This window comes from Dendronephthya gigantea, unplaced genomic scaffold, assembly GCF_004324835.1.
Source record: "Dendronephthya gigantea isolate DGI-Jeju-01 unplaced genomic scaffold, DenGig_1.0 000051F, whole genome shotgun sequence".
Taxonomy (NCBI): domain Eukaryota; kingdom Metazoa; phylum Cnidaria; class Anthozoa; order Malacalcyonacea; family Nephtheidae; genus Dendronephthya; species Dendronephthya gigantea.
This window is the reverse complement of record NW_021163061.1, coordinates 1,299,675-1,317,636: the sequence shown is the minus strand read 5'-3', so window position 1 is coordinate 1,317,636 and position 17,962 is coordinate 1,299,675. Positions and strand designations below refer to the sequence as shown.

The following is a 17,962-nucleotide window of genomic DNA, read 5'->3' as shown; positions in this document are numbered from 1 at the left end:
AATCTCTGCTCCTTACGGTCGCTGATGAGATGAAAAATTAACATTTTGAAAAAATCTTTATATTTCCAGGCGCTGTGATGCATTACGTCTCTGGTGAAGCAGGTAGGTTAAAAGGTTTTTTTTTCACTAACAAGAAGCGGTGATAATTTATTTACAACTCTCTCGTCTTTCCCTCTGATATTTCAACTCACGAAAGATCTCTAATTTTGCTGATTTAGCGACAAAAGAGGATGTGAGTGAAATTGGAAGTCTTTTGGGCGGTCTCCTTGGCGTGATGGGAGTTGGGATCGTCCTCATCATTGTCATTGCAATCATCATGGGAATTATGTAAGTTTGAATCGATCCGTTCATCTTTCTATCAAGTAGGTTTAGCGAAAGCAAGAACCAGGGGCCAGTTGCTCGAAAGGCGTTTAGCTTAAACGGTGCATGTGGATAAGTTGAATTGTTGAAAACATATTAGCTACATATATTAAACAGAATAATGATCTATTCCTTGAACAACTGAGCTGAAATATTTCGACGTAAAAAGTTTAATTTTCAATGAAAGTACAATCATAGTTGATGCATAAGACGCAGGTTCAGTCATTCACAAGATGTATCAAGAGTATTTGGCTTATCCAACCGCCCTTCTTCCTATATTGTGTAAAAGCAGTTGATGAACGCAAATTTGTCCTTTGATCCTGAACTGTAATATCAACGTCTTTTTATCGCCTTGCAATTAAACTTTGCGATAATCTTGTGAGGAATATGTCAGCCGAAAAGCTCTCAGGAAACTAACGTTACGGCTCAAAGAATAAACATATTTTAATTTGTTTTCTTACAGGAGCTGGTCGAAGTACTAAGACGAAAAATGATGAAGAATATTGATAAACGTTTCCTTTCTATTTTCATCATCTATTCAACATAATTTAAAGCAACATTTAAGCAATGAACATATATACCTCAGCACCGCATAAGTATTGTAAATCGCCAGAAATTGTACGACTCAATTTTATTCTAAACTGCTAGAAGGGAACAAAGCTTATATATAACATTTTTAAGAAGTTCACAACTGCTGTTTTGTAAGGGTTTAGTGTATTACAATGCTGAATAATTACACTTACTAAATGGTTTTCAATCTTTCGTATTCTTTCGTTGGGGTTTTTCAAGTTAATGGGGGATTTCTAAGTTCATGGGTGTATTTTTTCGTTGGGGTTTCCGGGATAATCGGGGATTTCTAAGTTAATTGGGATGGTCTTGCATTGTGGAATTTTAGAGGGGGAGGGAGGGAAGGGTCAGTTCGGGGGCGTTACGAATTTCTTTATCTAGATCTACGGGAGGGGAGCGGGGGTTGCTATGCCGGCACTAGGGCGAGTTCACTCTTGTAACCTAGATTACAGAAACGCTGTAAGTCGTTACTCAATGAAAAATGGAATACCTGGAGTGTTAGGTTATGGTTTAAAGATAAACAACGATAAACACACGGGATATTAGAATTCTCATTCCTTTTAAGCTATGATAATACGATAGACATTAGTAAGTTCTCTATTTTTCTTGAATATAGTTGAAATGAAATGAAATGAATGATTAGTTTCAATGCAAGATATCGATTGTTGCTAGTCTATTTTGCAAGCAACTGCAAGCAAATGTTGAAAACTTTGAATTTTAGACATACAAGAGGTCTCTGTAAAAACTAGCATGTCCCGAGAACTCAACAAAAGATGTTAAAATCCTTTTCTACACGATTCATAAAGACTTTTGATGAAATACTTTCCCAATCTTTATCAACAATTTGTATTAAATATTCATTTTTGATATCATTTGAAACACGACTAGTTCAAATCATTAATATATATCACGATTCCTTTCCATATGTATTCCGTGATGCAGCCCATGTCATAACCAACACGTCTGATTTAGGAATGAGTCCAAAGGATCTTCCCTTTTATAATGCAAGCCATAAAACTTCGATGTCAAACTTGCGAACATTATGAGGTTCGCTACACGAAGTATCTCACCGAGGAATGCAAGACGGGTACATAACCGGAGAACGATTCCTACCGGGGGAAGGAACCTCGAGACGGATACTATCGTATAACTGGATACGGAGAAACAGGACAAGACGCCTGCGATGAAATAAGCCAGCGGGAACAGAGACAGGAGGACGGCACAGTCTAGCGCAAGTTTTACCACCAAATAACTCGGGGTTTTCATGATGCATCTTTCCAGGTCACATTCCCGCCAAATTACACCAGTCACGTGATCAATGCATGCTCTGATCTCTATCAAATAGCCAGTGAGATCAGTGACGAACCACAGACCAAAAACGACCGACAGCATTTCGGCAGAACCGATGAGGCGTCGCGAGATGAAGGACGTCAATAGAAAGTTTGAAACGTTACACAGTGCAAAACAGAGTAGAATCCCAGCCAGAATTATAGCTCCGGTGCGGACTGGACGCCAGAGACGTCCCAGAGCAAGATAAACCAGACGTGATGCGATGTAGAGAAAGGCTGTAAAGGCTAATATAAAGCTAGTGTGATGAGCCTCGTGAAGCAGAGATTTCACATCATTCGCTGTAACAAACTCCTTGAATGTCAACTCAAGTTCCCTCTCTAACACCTCGTGCTCCTTAATGCCAATCTTATCCCCTTGTGCCACGCGTGTCACGGCGTATGCATTCAAAACACTTTCCTTCAATTGCACGTGGACTTCACGCATTCGATCCAGCTCCTTCGCGTAGCGCAGTTTCTCGATCTCTCGCTCGTACATCCCACGAAACGCGAGGACACGCGGGTCGGTGGATCGCGTGTATTTTTGAAACTCGGGCTCTTTCGATCCGTATTTGAACCATATGCTCGCAGCCAGCAGAAGAAGAGTCACCAGAATCTCAGTTGAAAGAAAGTAAAAGGCGAAGAGAACCATTGTGAGACAGAAACCACGAAATACGGGGTGTGTAAAAATTTCCTTCAGCAAAGGACTGTCAATGTTTCTGTAGGTTTTGTAAGCATTCGTCAAGTTTGTATAAGTTTCGCGCATTTTTTCCTTGTACTTTTCAAAATTATTTTCATCATTTTCCTTCACGACAGCTGAGGGTTGTGTAGCTTCGGTTTTAGGAATGGGTACTGGCTCCTTTTTCGTAACTTTCTGTCCGTTCTTCGTCGTTTTCGTTTCGGATTTCATCGACGCCTTTCGGTCATCGCCGGCGTTCTTCGGGCTTATCAATTTTTGATCTCTTTTCAAAGACATTGTCGATCTTGGGCTGGTCTCGTTTTTCAGCGATCTAGAATCAGTTGGTTTGAAAACTTTGGAGTTTCTCTTCGCAGCATTCTGTTCAGTATTCCTTCCCAATTTTGGCTCTCGTTTAAGATTTGACTCACTCTTGCTCGTTTTTAATTCCTTCTTAATCAACTCTTTTTTGATAGTTTTATCTTCTTTCTTTAAAGATTTCTCATCTTTCTTTATGATTTTCTTAACAAACTTCCTCTCCTCTGATACAACTTTTTCTTCCGTCTTCACTTCTTCCTCTTTTTCATTAGTTATTTCACCTTCCGTCTTGGTCGTGTCCACAGTTGATTCTTGTTCGCTCTCTGGTAACGAAGCAACATCTCTCACTTGAGTATCGTGTAACCCATTCTTAACAACATACTTCAGAAATTTCTTCTCAAATTTAGTAAACTGGCATTCCTCTTTCCTCCAGTGCAGACACACCAAATCCGTTGCTAGGTAACGATTCCAGGTGCCCTCAAGTCCTGACTCTAGTCCACAGTCCTCCGCATCAATCTTAGGGTAGACCACCAGAACCTTGTCGACACTTTGTAATTTCAACAGTGCATTTGACAAGGTCTTATCACAGAGATCCTCAGGTCTTGGATAGGGGACATCACATAAATTCAACAATACATTATTGAAATCTGAGTTCTTGATCACATTCTGGATGTCCTCTAATATCCCCTTCTGACACAGTTGTCTCAACTGGGATCCATTGGGATCCCCGGTGACATCAACTTTTCTGGTTTTAAATCTGATGTCGCCCAAAAAGACTAAATCAGCCTCAGGTTCTGAGGATTCCTTCGACTCGCTGTATTCTTCGAACTTCAATTTCCAGACGTGCGCTTCATCTTCTATTTTAAAAACAGGTGAGCACACATGATATATATCATCACCCACCGACAACAAAGTCTTCAATTCAGGATTGATGGATTTCTCCAACACTGATTGCTGCACGACCTTATAACCATGAAGTCTTATTACCGTGGCAACCAGGCTGCTGCGGTCAGAGGCCTGGATACGACGTGGTAGTCGCATGTCCTTGGATGACATGACTTCAGTGTTTAAAACTTAGCCGTACGTGTTCAAATTCCCTGTAAGAAATAGTAAATATATTAACCAACAACATCTCGATAAAATTCTGTATACTCATAGACTAAGATCTCAAAATATTGCCACAAAATATTGCTCATTTCAAAATCAAATAGCATCTGACACTGTTATCTTATTTTGTCTAAAAAAGCTTTTCAAAGGCATTTAATTGCCAAAGAAATTAACTTGCTTAATTCTGTTTTAGTCTAAAGTTATTCAATAGAAATTCTGAGTCATTTATAATACACGAATCCCTCCATCTTGTGATTGGAGAATAATTATCCACCTATGCAAACACTTTTATTTTCACTTTCTTGAAATCTTGCTGCCAAATGATGTGTGTAGAGGCACACATGCCACCTTGTCTTACATCGGATGAATTTACATCAATCAATAAACTATCAGTACTGCCACAAAAAATAATATATCATTTTATATTCTCAGTTTCCCTTGAATGTTAATATGATGCAAAGCCCCTCCCTTGATATACTTCCTGTTGAATATATGCAATAAAATTATCATTATTGTAAACAATTCTGTCTTCAGACTAAAATACTAGAAGATAGCACCTATGAACTGGAATAACCTAAAATAATCATGCAAAATCACAATGCATTAGAAAACCTCTACGAAATCAATAATATTTGCACAAATGGCATTTCTGAGACAGACACTTAGTGAAATTAATTAGTAATGCAACCTCACACTACTATAACAGAAATGTACCCAATTATTTGCTGTTGGAATCAGTTGTTAATCACTTAATCCCTTCTAATTGTTTTTGCGGGGGTATAAGTTACAAATTAACTCGAGATAGGGTGTCATATTACAGCATACAATATGCATTTGCTGAAAAAGTATTAAAATGAAATATTATTTACAGCCAATATTATCTGTGAGAGAGCCAATATAGGAAGATGTCACTTATCACATGTATAAAAGAAATACGATATTTTTCGTTATAAAAATAACACTATGAGGATATTATTTAACATACACAAAGTAATTTGTTCTGAAAGGTTGTAATTTGAAACTTTATAAGTGATGTGTTATAAACTTATAATTTTATCTTTCAAGCTAAGCTCCTCGTGTTCTTAAAATAATGATGATATGACAGCCACGAGTGAATTATTAATATATCTCATGTAAAGAATTATTTTGAAAGAAGCTAGACCACCGTCATGTGTCTTTTATATTAAATTTATGTGTCGACTGTCGGGGGGAAAACAAACATCACAGCGCAAGTCAAATATCATTGTTTGGAAAACAAATCTCTAAAGATTCGCTTGAATAAAGACAGTGTTTAAAAATTACTACGAAATAAATGGAAATACAGTATTTAATAATGATCATGAAAGTCTATATTTGCCGTTATTTTGTTGCCAAATAGGGGCAGACTTTGTAGAAACGAAAAGCAAAATTCGTCCAGAATGTCAGAGTTGACATGAGACAGAAATGGATCGCATTAGAAACTTTATTTAATAGTCTTTCATACCCCAGCTCTGTCGACTATTTCGTGCAAAATATAAGTACTTCCTGAAAAATTAAAGCTTTGTTTTAAACTTCTCGCAAAGTTACAAAACTTCGAATAAATATTTAACGGTACAACCGCAAAAAAAGATGCATGTAAATATATTTCGCCATAGACCTGTATATTTCATTGTAGTTGACGCGGGTTGAACACCGGTAATTATTAATCCTATCGCCTGAAGGCCTACAAATTCATTTTGTTGTACGAAATAAGAAAGAAATGAAAAGAATAGAAGCGTACCTGTCTTTACTGTGCGTTTAACGTTTTAGAAAAGCTTTAAAACACATTTTCCTCTGTGTAACCGGCTCAGGTCACAGTCATGTTGTCGGAGAATAGAAAATTTTGTATAATTGAAAATTTGATTCTTCCTGACGAGTGGGTGACGACAGCCTACGGAGTATTGTTTCCGTTCGCCCAAGAAAAATAACACAAAACAGGAGAATTGTGCAGGAGTTAGGGCATTTCAGAATGGAGAGTTTTGAAGGAGAGAATTAGAGGAAAAAGATGCAATTATTCATGTTAGAATTAATTTTTGGTAGCAAATTAGGGAAAATTCTTCGAATATTTAACATACGAGAGTGACTCGACGGTCAACCGAAGATAAGCCGATGATGTAACTGCTTGACAACGTGGCTATATATCACGGGCTCGTTTAGGCAACATGGCGGAAACATATGGAGTGGTGGAAGGACAATTTGACGATCTAGAGAGCAGGTATGACACTGGAGTGATGTAGTTAGGGGGTAGATATATACAATAAACCATCGTTTACAAGGAGTGCACAGTTGCTATGTTATAGTATCGTTTGTGGCCTTATTATAAATAGATTACTAGAGGTGACGTATGGACCAATTTTATGACTTCATTTGTTTTATATATGGGGATATAAAGACTGGTCGTATTGGCTTGACGTCTGTATTAAAGTCTAAAGAGATGTCTGTGTTAGATGTCTGCATTAGAGAGAAGTCTGCATTAGAGAGATGATTGTATAAGAGAGATGTCTGTATTAGAGAGATGTCTGTATTAGAGAGATGTCTGTATTAGAGAGGTTTCTGTATTAGAGAGGTGTCTGTATTAAAGAAGTGTCTGTATTAGAAAGGTGACTGAATTAGAGAGATGTTGGTATTAGAGAGGTGTCTGTATTAGAGAGAGTAATGAGAGTTGTCTTTATTAGAGAGAGGTCCTAGAATTAGAGGTGTAGTCTGACTCTACATTTGTTTGTTATTTTTAGTGATGGTGATGAAAAACACAGTAGTCATTTACAAGGTATTTTGATGTATAAAACATCAAGAGTATTCTCTTTTCAACCTTGTTTCAACTCATTAAAAGTACTCTAATCTATACTTGTTCAGTTAACTGACATGTTCTTCAACAGTATTGAGCTCAGAAAGCAAACATCTTGAAAGTATGGACGTCGATGATGGTGATGATGATGAGAGCGATGAAGATGATTTTGAAGACTGGGACTGGCTAGAACAAAGTGGAGGTTGAATGTGAACGATTAGGAACTAATCACTGAATCCCACAGATTGACTTTGCTGTCCATGATTAACACTTTTCAATACAATATGTTTTAGACCTTACCAAGAATTACAATGCCAGCAGAAATCAAGTTAACACAATGGTAAATTTTGTTGAAAAGCATCACAATTTGAAGCTAGTGGTGAACCCAGTGCTATTTATTTCTTTTTTTGTTCATACAGAATGTCAACCAACCAAAAACTCAAAATCTTTCATACCAGGTGAATTTCACCATATGTAACTGATTATGTTGATTTAGTAGAAAGTCCAAATAGATTTAGAGACCATAGTTTCTATGACTTATTTCTCTGCATTTAGCCGAATGAAAAAGCTTGGCAAAAGTTCAATAACAAGATTCGAATAGGTATAAAAAATCTGCTAGTTTTTTGTAAAAACAGAGCTTTCAACTAACACGGCAGTGTTTCAGAAACTGTGTTGGTCTAACAAAAGTTGCCTCATATGATAATGCTTAGTTTCTAATATTGTGTAGAGAAATACGAAGGTCCTAAACTACCAAATACAACAGCAAACATCTTGATAGAGTCTGAGAAACGACGTGAAAATGACAGGTAATACTGTTGAAAATATCATCACTTGTTAAATTGTCAATATCGCTACGGGTAAAAGTGTCATTGCGTTGATCAAACACAACTCAATCGTAATTTTATTTATCGACTTAGAATCAGAGTTAAAGATAAGTCAGATCGAGCGACAATGGAGCAGGTGGGATTATTAAATTGTGTTCTTCAACGCGTGTACTTGTAGTAGTATTCACTAACACCTGACTGACCTAAGGTGAAACTCTCACAGGTCAGTCTTCGCTGGCTTGAACTGAAAGAAATATCAAGTTTAGTTCCACTTTCTCGATGCCCTTTTCCCATTCAGGTCCTCGATCCTCGCACACGAATGATCATTTTCAAATTGTTGTCGCGTAATTTTATCACGGAGATCAATGGCTGCATTAGCACCGGGAAAGAGGTAGACCATTGGACAACATGCTTGTGATATACCATATTTCTAATATTTCCATCGTGTTGTTTCACCCGCAGATCGAGCTTTATCTTATTCATGATCGATTACACCACAACTATCACTCTTCCTGAGCTTGAAGATTTCCCGCGCTCAAGTGGCTTCGGTTTTTGAACGTTTCTTCCATCATGTCTATACTAAAATTTTGATTTTTTGTTTTTTTTTCAAGGCGAATGTATACCACGCTTCTGCAAAAGAGGGCTCTGAACGGGCAGTAAAAGTATCCCAAATCTTCGTTATTCTTGAATTCTTTCCTGAAGAGATTTCTTTTCACAACCCACTTTTTTAATGTTTTTGCCCATCAGGTTTACAAGACCTCGATTTTGATCTTCAAGGATCGAGACAAATATGTGACGGGTGAATTTAGGTAAGACGTGAGATGTCGGGTTGAACAAGACCTTGGTAATGGTGCCGTCACTCGCGATTGTCTGTTTTCATTTGTATTGCTGGCAAACTGAATTCTCTAGCTGAATTCCTAAACCAAACTCTCGCGTTTAAGTTTAGTTTATCAATAAACACTTTGCCCTACAAGCATTCAGAAAAATTCTTTCATAACTCTTAGAATATCACAGAACATGAGCAAAAACATACTTGGCTTTGTAATCTACGACAATTTGACGATTGGCCGAATTAAAAAGTGATTCGTAAGAACGTCTATCCTATATTTCAAGCTGTGCAAGGCATGGACTCTCAATTCCATGAGATCACGGCGAAGATCCGCATACCCATATTTGACGAAATAGATTAAAGATTCCTATCTCTAAATATTAAAAGATAAAATAACGACAGAAGTAGTGTACACTACATTTCTCGGTTCCTTCAAACTTTTCAAATGATTTTCGATGAATTAAACGCTTTGAAGCTAGCATTCATTATGTCTTCATGAAAACATGATCAAATATTCTGACTATATCTCGCTGAATTGATGCGCAATTTTCAAGGTTTCGTCACGGCTATTGTCGTCATAACCCGAGGAAAATGGTCAGAACTTGGGCTGAGAAGGAGATGAGGAATCTTACAAGGTTCGACGACTTCGTTCATCTTCCGTTTTTGATTCATTTTGGAGTTCTTCGGCTTTTCTAATATTTCATCATTTAGGCTGCACAATGCTGGTATACCATGTCCTGAGCCGATCTTGCTTCGAAGTCATGTCCTTGTGATGGATTTCCTTGGAGTCAACGGATGGTATGCCTGTAGGGACTTAAAAATCGCCCAGGATAACAAAACCCAATTTCATAGCATTTTTAAAAGTGGTCCAAAACCGCTTCAGGTCCACATGTACGATAGGTTATGAAGTACTGGATTTCGTTCAATCAACTCTAAATATTTATTTTGCTTCTCAACAGGCCTTCCCCACTTCTTAAAGACGTCAATTTAACAGAATCCAAAGCAAGGGAATTGTATTTACAATGCATTAAAATCACAAGAAATATCTTCTGGAAAGCGCGTCTTGTCCATGCAGATCTCAGTGAATTCAATATGATGTAAGAAAGAAAACACTTTCAAAATTGAAACCAGGGATAGTTCATGGAAGTTCACCAAAGATGAGCAGGATTTTTCCTGCCGACCTACCTCTCTCTCAGTCCACAAGTCTTTTCCTTTTTTTTTATAGATATCATAATGACAGTATCTTCATCATCGACGTGTCTCAGTCTGTAGAACATGACCATCCTCACGCACTTGAATTTTTACGTAAGGATTGTACAAATATATCAGGTATTATATGCTTAAATACTATAGTTAAACGGCTTAAACTCGGTTTAATTTAGTTCGTATAAACAAGACTTTGAAAGCGACCAAAGATGCTCTTTATTTCTCTAGAATTCTTTCGAAAAAATGACGTTTGTGTGATGACGGTTCGAGAGACATTCGACTTCGTTACAGACCCAAATATCACTGACGAAAACATTGAAGAGTATTTAGAAAAGGTCAGTCTTAACTTGATCATATTTTAGCCGTGCAAGCTTCATGTATTTTGTTGAAATATTTGTGTTTAGGCTCAGCAGGTTGCATTATCTCGCTCAGAAGAGACAAAGAATGCAGAAGATGAAGTGAAAGAAGAGGTAAAATATAGAATATATTTAGGATTTTGTAAAATGTCTATTTTGTTGTAAAGTAAGCGAGTACTGCTCCTTCACTATCTATGAGATCACGATAGGACACTAGGCAAGTTGATAAAATTTGCAAGCAAAGGTTTCACTCAATCCTAGGTATTTAAGAATGCGTTTATACCAAGAACATTGGAGGCTGTGTTAGACTTTGAAAATGACATGGAGAAAGCCAGGGAAGGCGACACAGAAGAGGTGAAAAACCAGCGAAAAATATTACTTTCAATACCTATTACCACCTATTTACTTGCACATATTGTTTTAATATAGTTAGTCTGTTTTTTCAAGTCTTTTTAGGTCTGTTTAACAATAATTGATATGCATTTGTTTGCAGATATTATACAGAACTTTAACTGGAATGAAAGCGGATCTTTCTGGTGCCCAGGAGGTGAGAAAGACTTTAAAAAAAAAGAGTCGAGAATTGAACTCGCCGTTGTGTTTTGGTTGAAAACTATCAATAGAACTCCAGGTATGAAAGATCTGGTGTATATTTGTTTCAGCGGCCTGTTTTGCTGCAAGATTCACAGACAGAAATATCTCACGAGTGTTGTGAAGACGATGAGAGCGAGGAGAATACATGTTCAACATCGGATGAAGAAGACAGAGATGACTCCCACTTGAGCAAAGAAGAAGAGAAGTCCCAAAGAAAGGTATTCTTGGATCTTTTATTGTCTTCGGTTTGAAAACGGTTAAACGTATTCATATATGGAATAGAATCTATACAGCTGTATCAAACGTGTGTCAGATAAATAAATGAACAGAATTTAACAATATTTGACACTTTTCAAGGACCACAAAAAGACGGTGAAGGAAGCGAACAGGGAACGAAGAAAAACAAAAACACCAAAACACGTGAAGAAAAGAAAACAAAAACTAGCCCAAGTTAGGAAAGGGAAAAAATAGTTTGTGTTGATGTAATACGTGTGCAAGTAATCGTGCAACTTAAGAGAAATATAAATTATATTTTCTTCTATGGCGATATTTTTTTATTGCAAGATGTTTTCTCTTCCAAATTATTGTAATGTAACACGTTTAAACCTTTGTCACCACACGAGTTAACATGCAAGAAACAGGGATGTCAAAAACTGCTTGAACAACTAATATATTTTCTGTAGAATTTTTTCCAGTTTGGTTGCATATAGACTAGGAATCTCACAACTGTTCACCAATGAATTACTTTTGCAACAAGTTTTTTCAATGTCGGAGCGCCTGCCCATGCACTATGTTACATGAATTACATTTATCTTTGCCGTAGTCAGCGCTTTGTCCCAGCCCGCCTGATTTTTAAAGTACACAGATGTGTATCCAACATGAAATGGTGTGCCTGGACATTCTCTTTTAATTATATCTTGTCTGGCGTTTATAATTTCCTTCACACAATTAGACGGGAAGCGACTGTTGTAACAGGGAGAGTTATATGTATATAGGAATATCGCTCCAGGACAGACGTTGCCTGCCGAGTTTCGCTTGTACGACTGCAACATTTTCCCTAGCGCCAAGTTAAGAAGAAGATATTCAGAATGACCGGCATTCGCCACGGGCTTATTTAGATATTTATCAAAACCAGCAGTCGCTACATTAGGATGTTGATTTTTGCAATCACTGGCAAGGACTGGAATCTGAGTCGGCCATATTGGGGGCTTAAACCTCATAATAACATTTTTTGGACCCTTATTTTGAGCCCAAACATTTGCAGATGCTTTTATGATGTTTCTCTGGCCCCCTTTATCCACGACTGTACACAGGTTCTGAACATCGTAGACAGGGTCTGTGGCGACGCTTCCTTGGTGAAGATAAAGAACACCAAACTGTCCTTGCCCGGGGGGATATGCGTTGCGAAAGTTGTTGCGAAGGGTCGTCAGTATAGCTTTCTCATCTCCAAACACCGCAGAGGATAATGACAGGATGAGAACAAGACCAATGAACCGTCTGATTTGCATCTTCCTGAAGTTTAACAAAAAGAAAAACATCAGAGTCACAGGTAACAAACATGAAATTAAAAACATTAGAAACATTAAAAACATCTCTTTTTAACCAGAAAAGGTTACTGCATGAGGAAAAGTATACTGGAAAATTTCTTTTCAAAATTCTTAACCTGGGTAAAGCTAACCGCGGCTTTTCAAAAGCCAATATACCTGGTGTTAAAACGCACACTAAAACACTGCAACTGTTAAATCATCAATAACCGTTTATACCTTGGCTTTGCCTTTGGATAATGAATAACTTCGTCTTTAAGTTCGTGTGAGATCTTTACATGCGGATAATAAACACGAACGATGAAAAAGATAAATATATAATTGCGTGTTCAATACATCAGTTCTTCACATTGGTTTCATGTGTCATGTGTCATACGCATGAAGAATTATCGCAGGGTGTTCAATTGTACCAATTTCATACTTTAACGACTTCGTTGTATTCAATGGCACTTTAAACACTTTTTTGCGGGTTTTTTAAGTGTCCATTATCTTCCCATAATCTTGTATTGTTGACAAAATGTCTTGTAAAAGACGAAACCATTACTTCTAAACTGTTGATCGAAGCTGCATGCTTCTGCGTTTAGCATTTCCTACCGTGACTTCCGTGAATATTTTAAGAGGAGATTTCTTTAAATGGAGAAACTCGCGCTCAAAAATATCATGATGCTTTGCAAAAGATATGTAAATTTTGTTATTTTTTTGAAACATGACGACAAAAAAGTGAATTTATAAATTTTTTGTAGGCTGAAGCGGTTCTCGGAAAAAAACCGAAACCGATATAGATAGATACCAACTTGAATAACTTGAGGTGATTTTGAGGGACAAAATTTTTCTCAAGAGCCAGGATTTAGAGTTTGCTGACGCTAACTGCTACGAATTCAGATGCCTGTTAAAAACTCGTGTAGAAAAAGAGGAGATTTTTAAAGCAACCAGGCTTTCGCTAAAATATTCTTTACAAAGTTTGGTAAAGTTTCATGTTGAATGACGGATCTGTTTAACAATAATTGATGCGCATTTGTTTATCTTATACAAAACTTTGACTGGAATCAAAGCGGATCTTTCTGGTGCCCAAGAGGTGAGAAATATTTTAAAAGAGTCGAGAGTTGAACTCGCTGTTATGGCTCGTTGAACACTCTATCAATAGAACTCCAGGTATGAAAGATCAGGTGTATATTTGTTTCAGCGCCCTGTTTTGCTGCAAGATTCACAGACAGAAATATCTCACGAGTTTTGTGAAGACGATGAAATTGAGAATACATATTCAACATCGGACGAAGATGACAGAGATGACTCCCACTTGAACAAAGAGAACAGGAAGTCCCAAAGAAAGGTATTCTTGGAACAATTATTGTCTTCGGTTTAAAAACGTTTATAAACGGATTCATATATGGAATAAAATGTACAGAGGTGTCTCAAACGTGTGTCAGATAAATAAATGAACAGAATTTAACGATATTTGACACTTTTTAAGGACCACAAAAAGGCGGTGAAAGAAGCAAACAGGGAACGAAGAAAAACAAAAACACCAAAACACGTGAAGAAAAGAAAACAAAAACTAGCCCAAGTTAAGAAGGGAAAAAGTAGTTTGTGCTGATGTAATACGTGTGCAACTATAATCATGCAATTTAAGAGAAATGTAAACTATATTTCCTTCTATGGCTATATTTTATTATTTGTTTTCCCTTCTAAATTATTGTTTAAAGCTTTGTTAGCTATACTACAGTCTACAGTTCTAAACGAGTTAACATGCAAGAAACCCAAATGTCAAAAACTGCTTAAACAACTGATCTGTTTCCTGTGGAATTTTTTCTTTGGTTGCATTAGACTATAGGAATCAACTGTTCACGAATAAATCACTTTTGCAACAAGTTTTTTCAATGTCGGAGCGCCTGTCCATGCACTATGTTACATGAATTACATTTATGTTTTCCGCTTCCAGGGCTTGGTCCCAGCCCGCCTGATTTACGCGATACAGAGCTGTGTATCCAACATGAAATGGTGTGCGTCGACATCCCATATTATTTATTTTTTTTCTGGCTCTTTTAATTTCGTTCACACAATTAGAATAGAATCTATAACAGGGAGAGTTATATGTATATAGGAATATCGCCCTAGGACAGAAATCGCCAGAGTTGTCGAAGTACGACAGCAACATGCATTTTCGTCAGCACCACTCTAAGAAGCAAATATTCAGAATGACCTGAATTCGTTTGTAAATCATTATTATAACCAGCAGTCGCTATATTAGGATGTTGTTGTATAACTTGTCTTCCTCTTCTAACTCGTCTACAATAACGTCTAAGGAGTGAAAGACTCGGCCATATTGGGGTGCGACGCGTCATGATATTATCAAAACTTTGATCTCTTATGTTATCTCTTATGATGTTTCTCCCTGTACTTCTGGCAGTACACAAGTTATGTACATCGTAAAATGGGTCGTTGTCGACGCTTCCCTGGTGAAGATAAAGAACACCAAACTGTTGCCCGGGGGGATATGCGTTGCGAAAGTTGTTGCGAAGGGTCGTCAGTATATCTTCCTCGTCTCCAAACACCGCAGAGGAAAAAGACAGGATGAGAACAAGACCAATGAACCGTTTGATTTGCATCTTCCTGAAGTTTAACAAAAAGAAAAACATAGTCACAGATAACAAAAATGAAATTAAAAACATTAGAAAAAATTCTCTTTTCAACTAGAAGAGGTTTGCATGAAGAACAGTATACTGGAAAATTTCATTTCTAGATGCTTAACCTGGGTAAATTAAAGCTAACCGCGGTTCTTTAAAAGCCAATCCCTGGTGTCAAAACGTACAACAAAACACTGCAACAATATAAGTTCAATAGTTCATAACATTAATCACTAAAAACACATTTTAATCAACTCATTCGTCAAGCCGTTCGTTTTTTCTTCACAAGCCGTCTTGACTATTGCAATTACCTGACTGTACTATCACTACTATGCATATGGTTTGCCTTCGTCTCAAGTATCAACTTATTAACAAGCTTCAACGGATGCAAAATGCAGTAGCGAGATTGATTTGTAATCTTCCTCGATTTGAACATATTACTCCAACCCTGAAAGGTTTACATTGGCTTCCAATTAAGTTCATGCAGGGTAGATTTTAAAACTGATTTTATTAATCGTTTTTAAAGCACCTCATCAGTCTTCATGGGCTGTCGTCTGATTAGATTTCGGAGTTTATAAGTATTAGACCTCCATTATGCATCATCATATAACATCAGATCAAACTAGAAACGTTTGCTTCAGCAACCCACTTTCAATTTTTTACCGACTCTTATAGTGCTCGCTCACTTGGGCCTAATTTGTGGAACGCCTTATTCCTCCTTATACCCAAAAGCAGACACTATTGAATGTTTTAAATGAACGTTTAAAAACTTATCTATTTCTAGAAAAGCTTTTCATGATATATAGGATTTTATATATTTTAGAAATATTTTATCTCATCTGTATATTTCGAATGGAACTTGCGAACTATAATATATTTTTATTATTATTATTATACCTTGGCTTTCGATAATGAATAACTTCGTCTTTAACTTCGTGTTAGATCGCGGATGAAAATTTTGAATAGAATAAACACGAACGTTGAAAAACATAAATATATGATTGCATGTTCAACACATCAGTTTTCCACACCTGCTTTCATGTGTCATGTGTCGTACCGTATTAAAGAATCATCACACGGTGTTAATTGTACTAATTTCACACGTTAACGATTTCATTGTTTCCATTCAGGGGCGTCGGAACGCCGCCAGAAGTGAGGGGGGCCACAAAGTGCCTGCCAAGTGCCAAATGTGGGCAACTTTCTAAGAGGTTACACTGTTACAGGGGCATGCCTTCCCTCTGGGAAATTTTTAAAACCAGAGTCTGAACACTGAAACGCCATATCCTGTACTTTGGGAGAAGATTTACCAGAATTCTAACAATTTACCAATTAACAACTTACCTTTGTCAAAAAGTGGGGGGCCCAATGATACTTAGGCCCCCCAAATAAAAAAGTGAGGGGGCCTGAGCCCCCCGGCCCCCCCGCTTCCGACGCCCCTGTTTCCATTTTCCAATGGTACTTTAAACACTTTTTTGCGGGTTCTTTATTGTTCATTATCTTGCCATAATCTTGTATAGTTGACAAAATGTCTTCTAAACCATGAAATCATTACTTTTTTAAACTTTTGACCGTTGATGCTTCTGTTTTTTCTCACAAAAATATAACATTTCCGTGATTATTTTAAGAATACTTTCTACACTAGTTTTTAACAGGCGATATTCGTGTGTAAATGTAGTAGTTCGCGTCAGTAAACCCAGGCTTTGAGAAAAATCTCGGTCCTTAAAATCACTTGAAGTTATTCAAAAACTCAATACCCACGGCGTGCATCACCAGGGGCACCGAAATTACCAGAGGTGTGAGGATCGCGGAATCTTGTCTGTGTGGGGGAGAGGGGAGGTCTGGGTGACACCCCTAATGCGTAATTCGCAAGCGATTTTGAGAAACATCAGTGCAAAGAACTGGCGACAAAACCAACCGTCATGTATGGACCTAGTGCAACTTGGTAACAACCACCTTCCCAATCTTCTGCTTCCGATAAAAACCAGCCAGTAATCCACCCTGAATGCTGTAGTCTGACTCTACTGACATTTGTTTGTTATTTTTAGTGATGGAAATCACAGTAGTTATCTACAACAAAAGAAAAAAAAGAAGAAAGATCGAACTTCAATATTCCCCGAAAATACAACAGAATCAACGAAGATAAAAAATAAAAACTTGTGAAATAAATACACACAATTTAGGCCCAAATTGTACCGGCGAATCAAGCGGCTATACTAAACACGAAACATTTTAATAAACTATAAAGCCGTTCAGTCATTTATATTGAGTTTCCTTTCGAGAATGATGACTATTTTGACGTTAAAAACCAACAAGGATTGTTTAAAAATGCTAAAAGAATACCAAAACACTAAAATTTCTCGCTAAAATCACTTAAAAAACGTTTAGGCGTTTAAATCTTGACATTTCCAAGCGTATGCCTTATTAATCGTTTTCTATGCATATACTTGTTAGGGACCGCCCCCGAGACCAGGAAAAGCTTAAATACGTTAAATTTATCGTCGCTCTCAGGGCTAGCCACTGTAGCTGATTCGTCTATGACGCTAGGCTTGTGGCGATGCATACTCTGTTTCTCACTGAGACGTAACGGTTAGGTGCACATACATCATGGTCTGGGGGCCGTAGTGCATCTCCCCCTTAGACGGCCGTTAAGATGTGAGTTATGGGGGGGAGTTCTTCCTATAGCAACTGTCCTTGCACCTTTCGTAGTTGTAACTATGTTGGTATATTGCAGCCGGTTGTATAACCAGGTTAGATTGTGGCATAGGCTGGATGATCTCTTTTGGGTGTTTTTACGTTCTTTCCCAAATTTTTCTTTTTTTTGGCGTGCTTTCC

General features: G+C 37.4%; 3 protein-coding genes across 4 annotated transcripts; 1 reads left to right on the top strand and 2 right to left on the bottom strand.

The window, feature by feature from the left end:
* Nucleotides 1-1,467: 1,467 nt before the first annotated feature.
* Nucleotides 1,468-6,262, bottom strand: LOC114528780. 2 transcript variants are annotated; one of them, XM_028550496.1, is made up of 2 exons: nucleotides 6,113-6,262; nucleotides 1,468-4,343 (listed from the first exon to the last, which is right to left on the bottom strand). In XM_028550496.1, exon 2 carries the CDS (start codon nucleotides 4,300-4,302, stop codon nucleotides 1,876-1,878), a length of 2,427 nt encoding a protein of 808 aa, XP_028406297.1. In that variant the 5' UTR covers nucleotides 4,303-4,343; nucleotides 6,113-6,262; the 3' UTR covers nucleotides 1,468-1,875. The 2 variants fall into 2 exon arrangements, with proteins under 2 accessions (XP_028406297.1, XP_028406298.1); XM_028550497.1 differs by lacking the exon at nucleotides 6,113-6,262 and adding an exon at nucleotides 4,628-4,717.
* A 14-nt stretch (nucleotides 6,263-6,276) lies between these two features.
* LOC114528781 (serine/threonine-protein kinase RIO1-like) lies at nucleotides 6,277-11,509 on the top strand. The gene is made up of 21 exons (XM_028550498.1): nucleotides 6,277-6,586; nucleotides 7,104-7,138; nucleotides 7,248-7,358; nucleotides 7,450-7,496; nucleotides 7,576-7,614; nucleotides 7,712-7,757; nucleotides 7,884-7,962; nucleotides 8,074-8,116; nucleotides 8,279-8,371; nucleotides 8,592-8,642; nucleotides 8,728-8,789; nucleotides 9,364-9,444; nucleotides 9,521-9,607; nucleotides 9,769-9,906; nucleotides 10,035-10,138; nucleotides 10,244-10,350; nucleotides 10,420-10,485; nucleotides 10,633-10,725; nucleotides 10,865-10,918; nucleotides 11,031-11,180; nucleotides 11,320-11,509. The coding sequence occupies exons 1-21, from the start codon at nucleotides 6,534-6,536 to the stop codon at nucleotides 11,431-11,433; spliced, it is 1,653 nt and encodes a 550-aa protein (XP_028406299.1). The 5' UTR covers nucleotides 6,277-6,533; the 3' UTR covers nucleotides 11,434-11,509.
* Nucleotide 11,510: 1 nt separating this feature from the next.
* On the bottom strand, nucleotides 11,511-12,794 carry LOC114528782. Its single transcript, XM_028550499.1, has 2 exons — nucleotides 12,726-12,794; nucleotides 11,511-12,474 (listed from the first exon to the last, which is right to left on the bottom strand). The coding sequence occupies exon 2, from the start codon at nucleotides 12,468-12,470 to the stop codon at nucleotides 11,751-11,753; it is 720 nt and encodes a 239-aa protein (XP_028406300.1). The 5' UTR covers nucleotides 12,471-12,474; nucleotides 12,726-12,794; the 3' UTR covers nucleotides 11,511-11,750.
* Between the last annotated feature and the right edge of the window lie 5,168 nt (nucleotides 12,795-17,962).

What these genes read in the sequence shown, in the direction of transcription:
- LOC114528781 (XM_028550498.1), top strand. Translation starts at nt 6,534, where the DNA reads ATGGCGGAAACATATGGAGTGGTGGAAGGACAATTTGACGATCTAGAG. An exon ending in CTGGCTAGAACAAAGTGGAG is followed by an intron (nt 7,359 to 7,449) that starts GTTGAATGTGAA and finishes AATATGTTTTAG; the next exon opens with ACCTTACCAAGAATTACAAT. An exon ending in GGATTGTACAAATATATCAG is followed by an intron (nt 10,139 to 10,243) that starts GTATTATATGCT and finishes TTATTTCTCTAG; the next exon opens with AATTCTTTCGAAAAAATGAC.
- LOC114528780 (XM_028550496.1), bottom strand. Translation starts at nt 4,302, where the DNA reads ATGTCATCCAAGGACATGCGACTACCACGTCGTATCCAGGCCTCTGAC.
- LOC114528782 (XM_028550499.1), bottom strand. Translation starts at nt 12,470, where the DNA reads ATGCAAATCAGACGGTTCATTGGTCTTGTTCTCATCCTGTCATTATCC.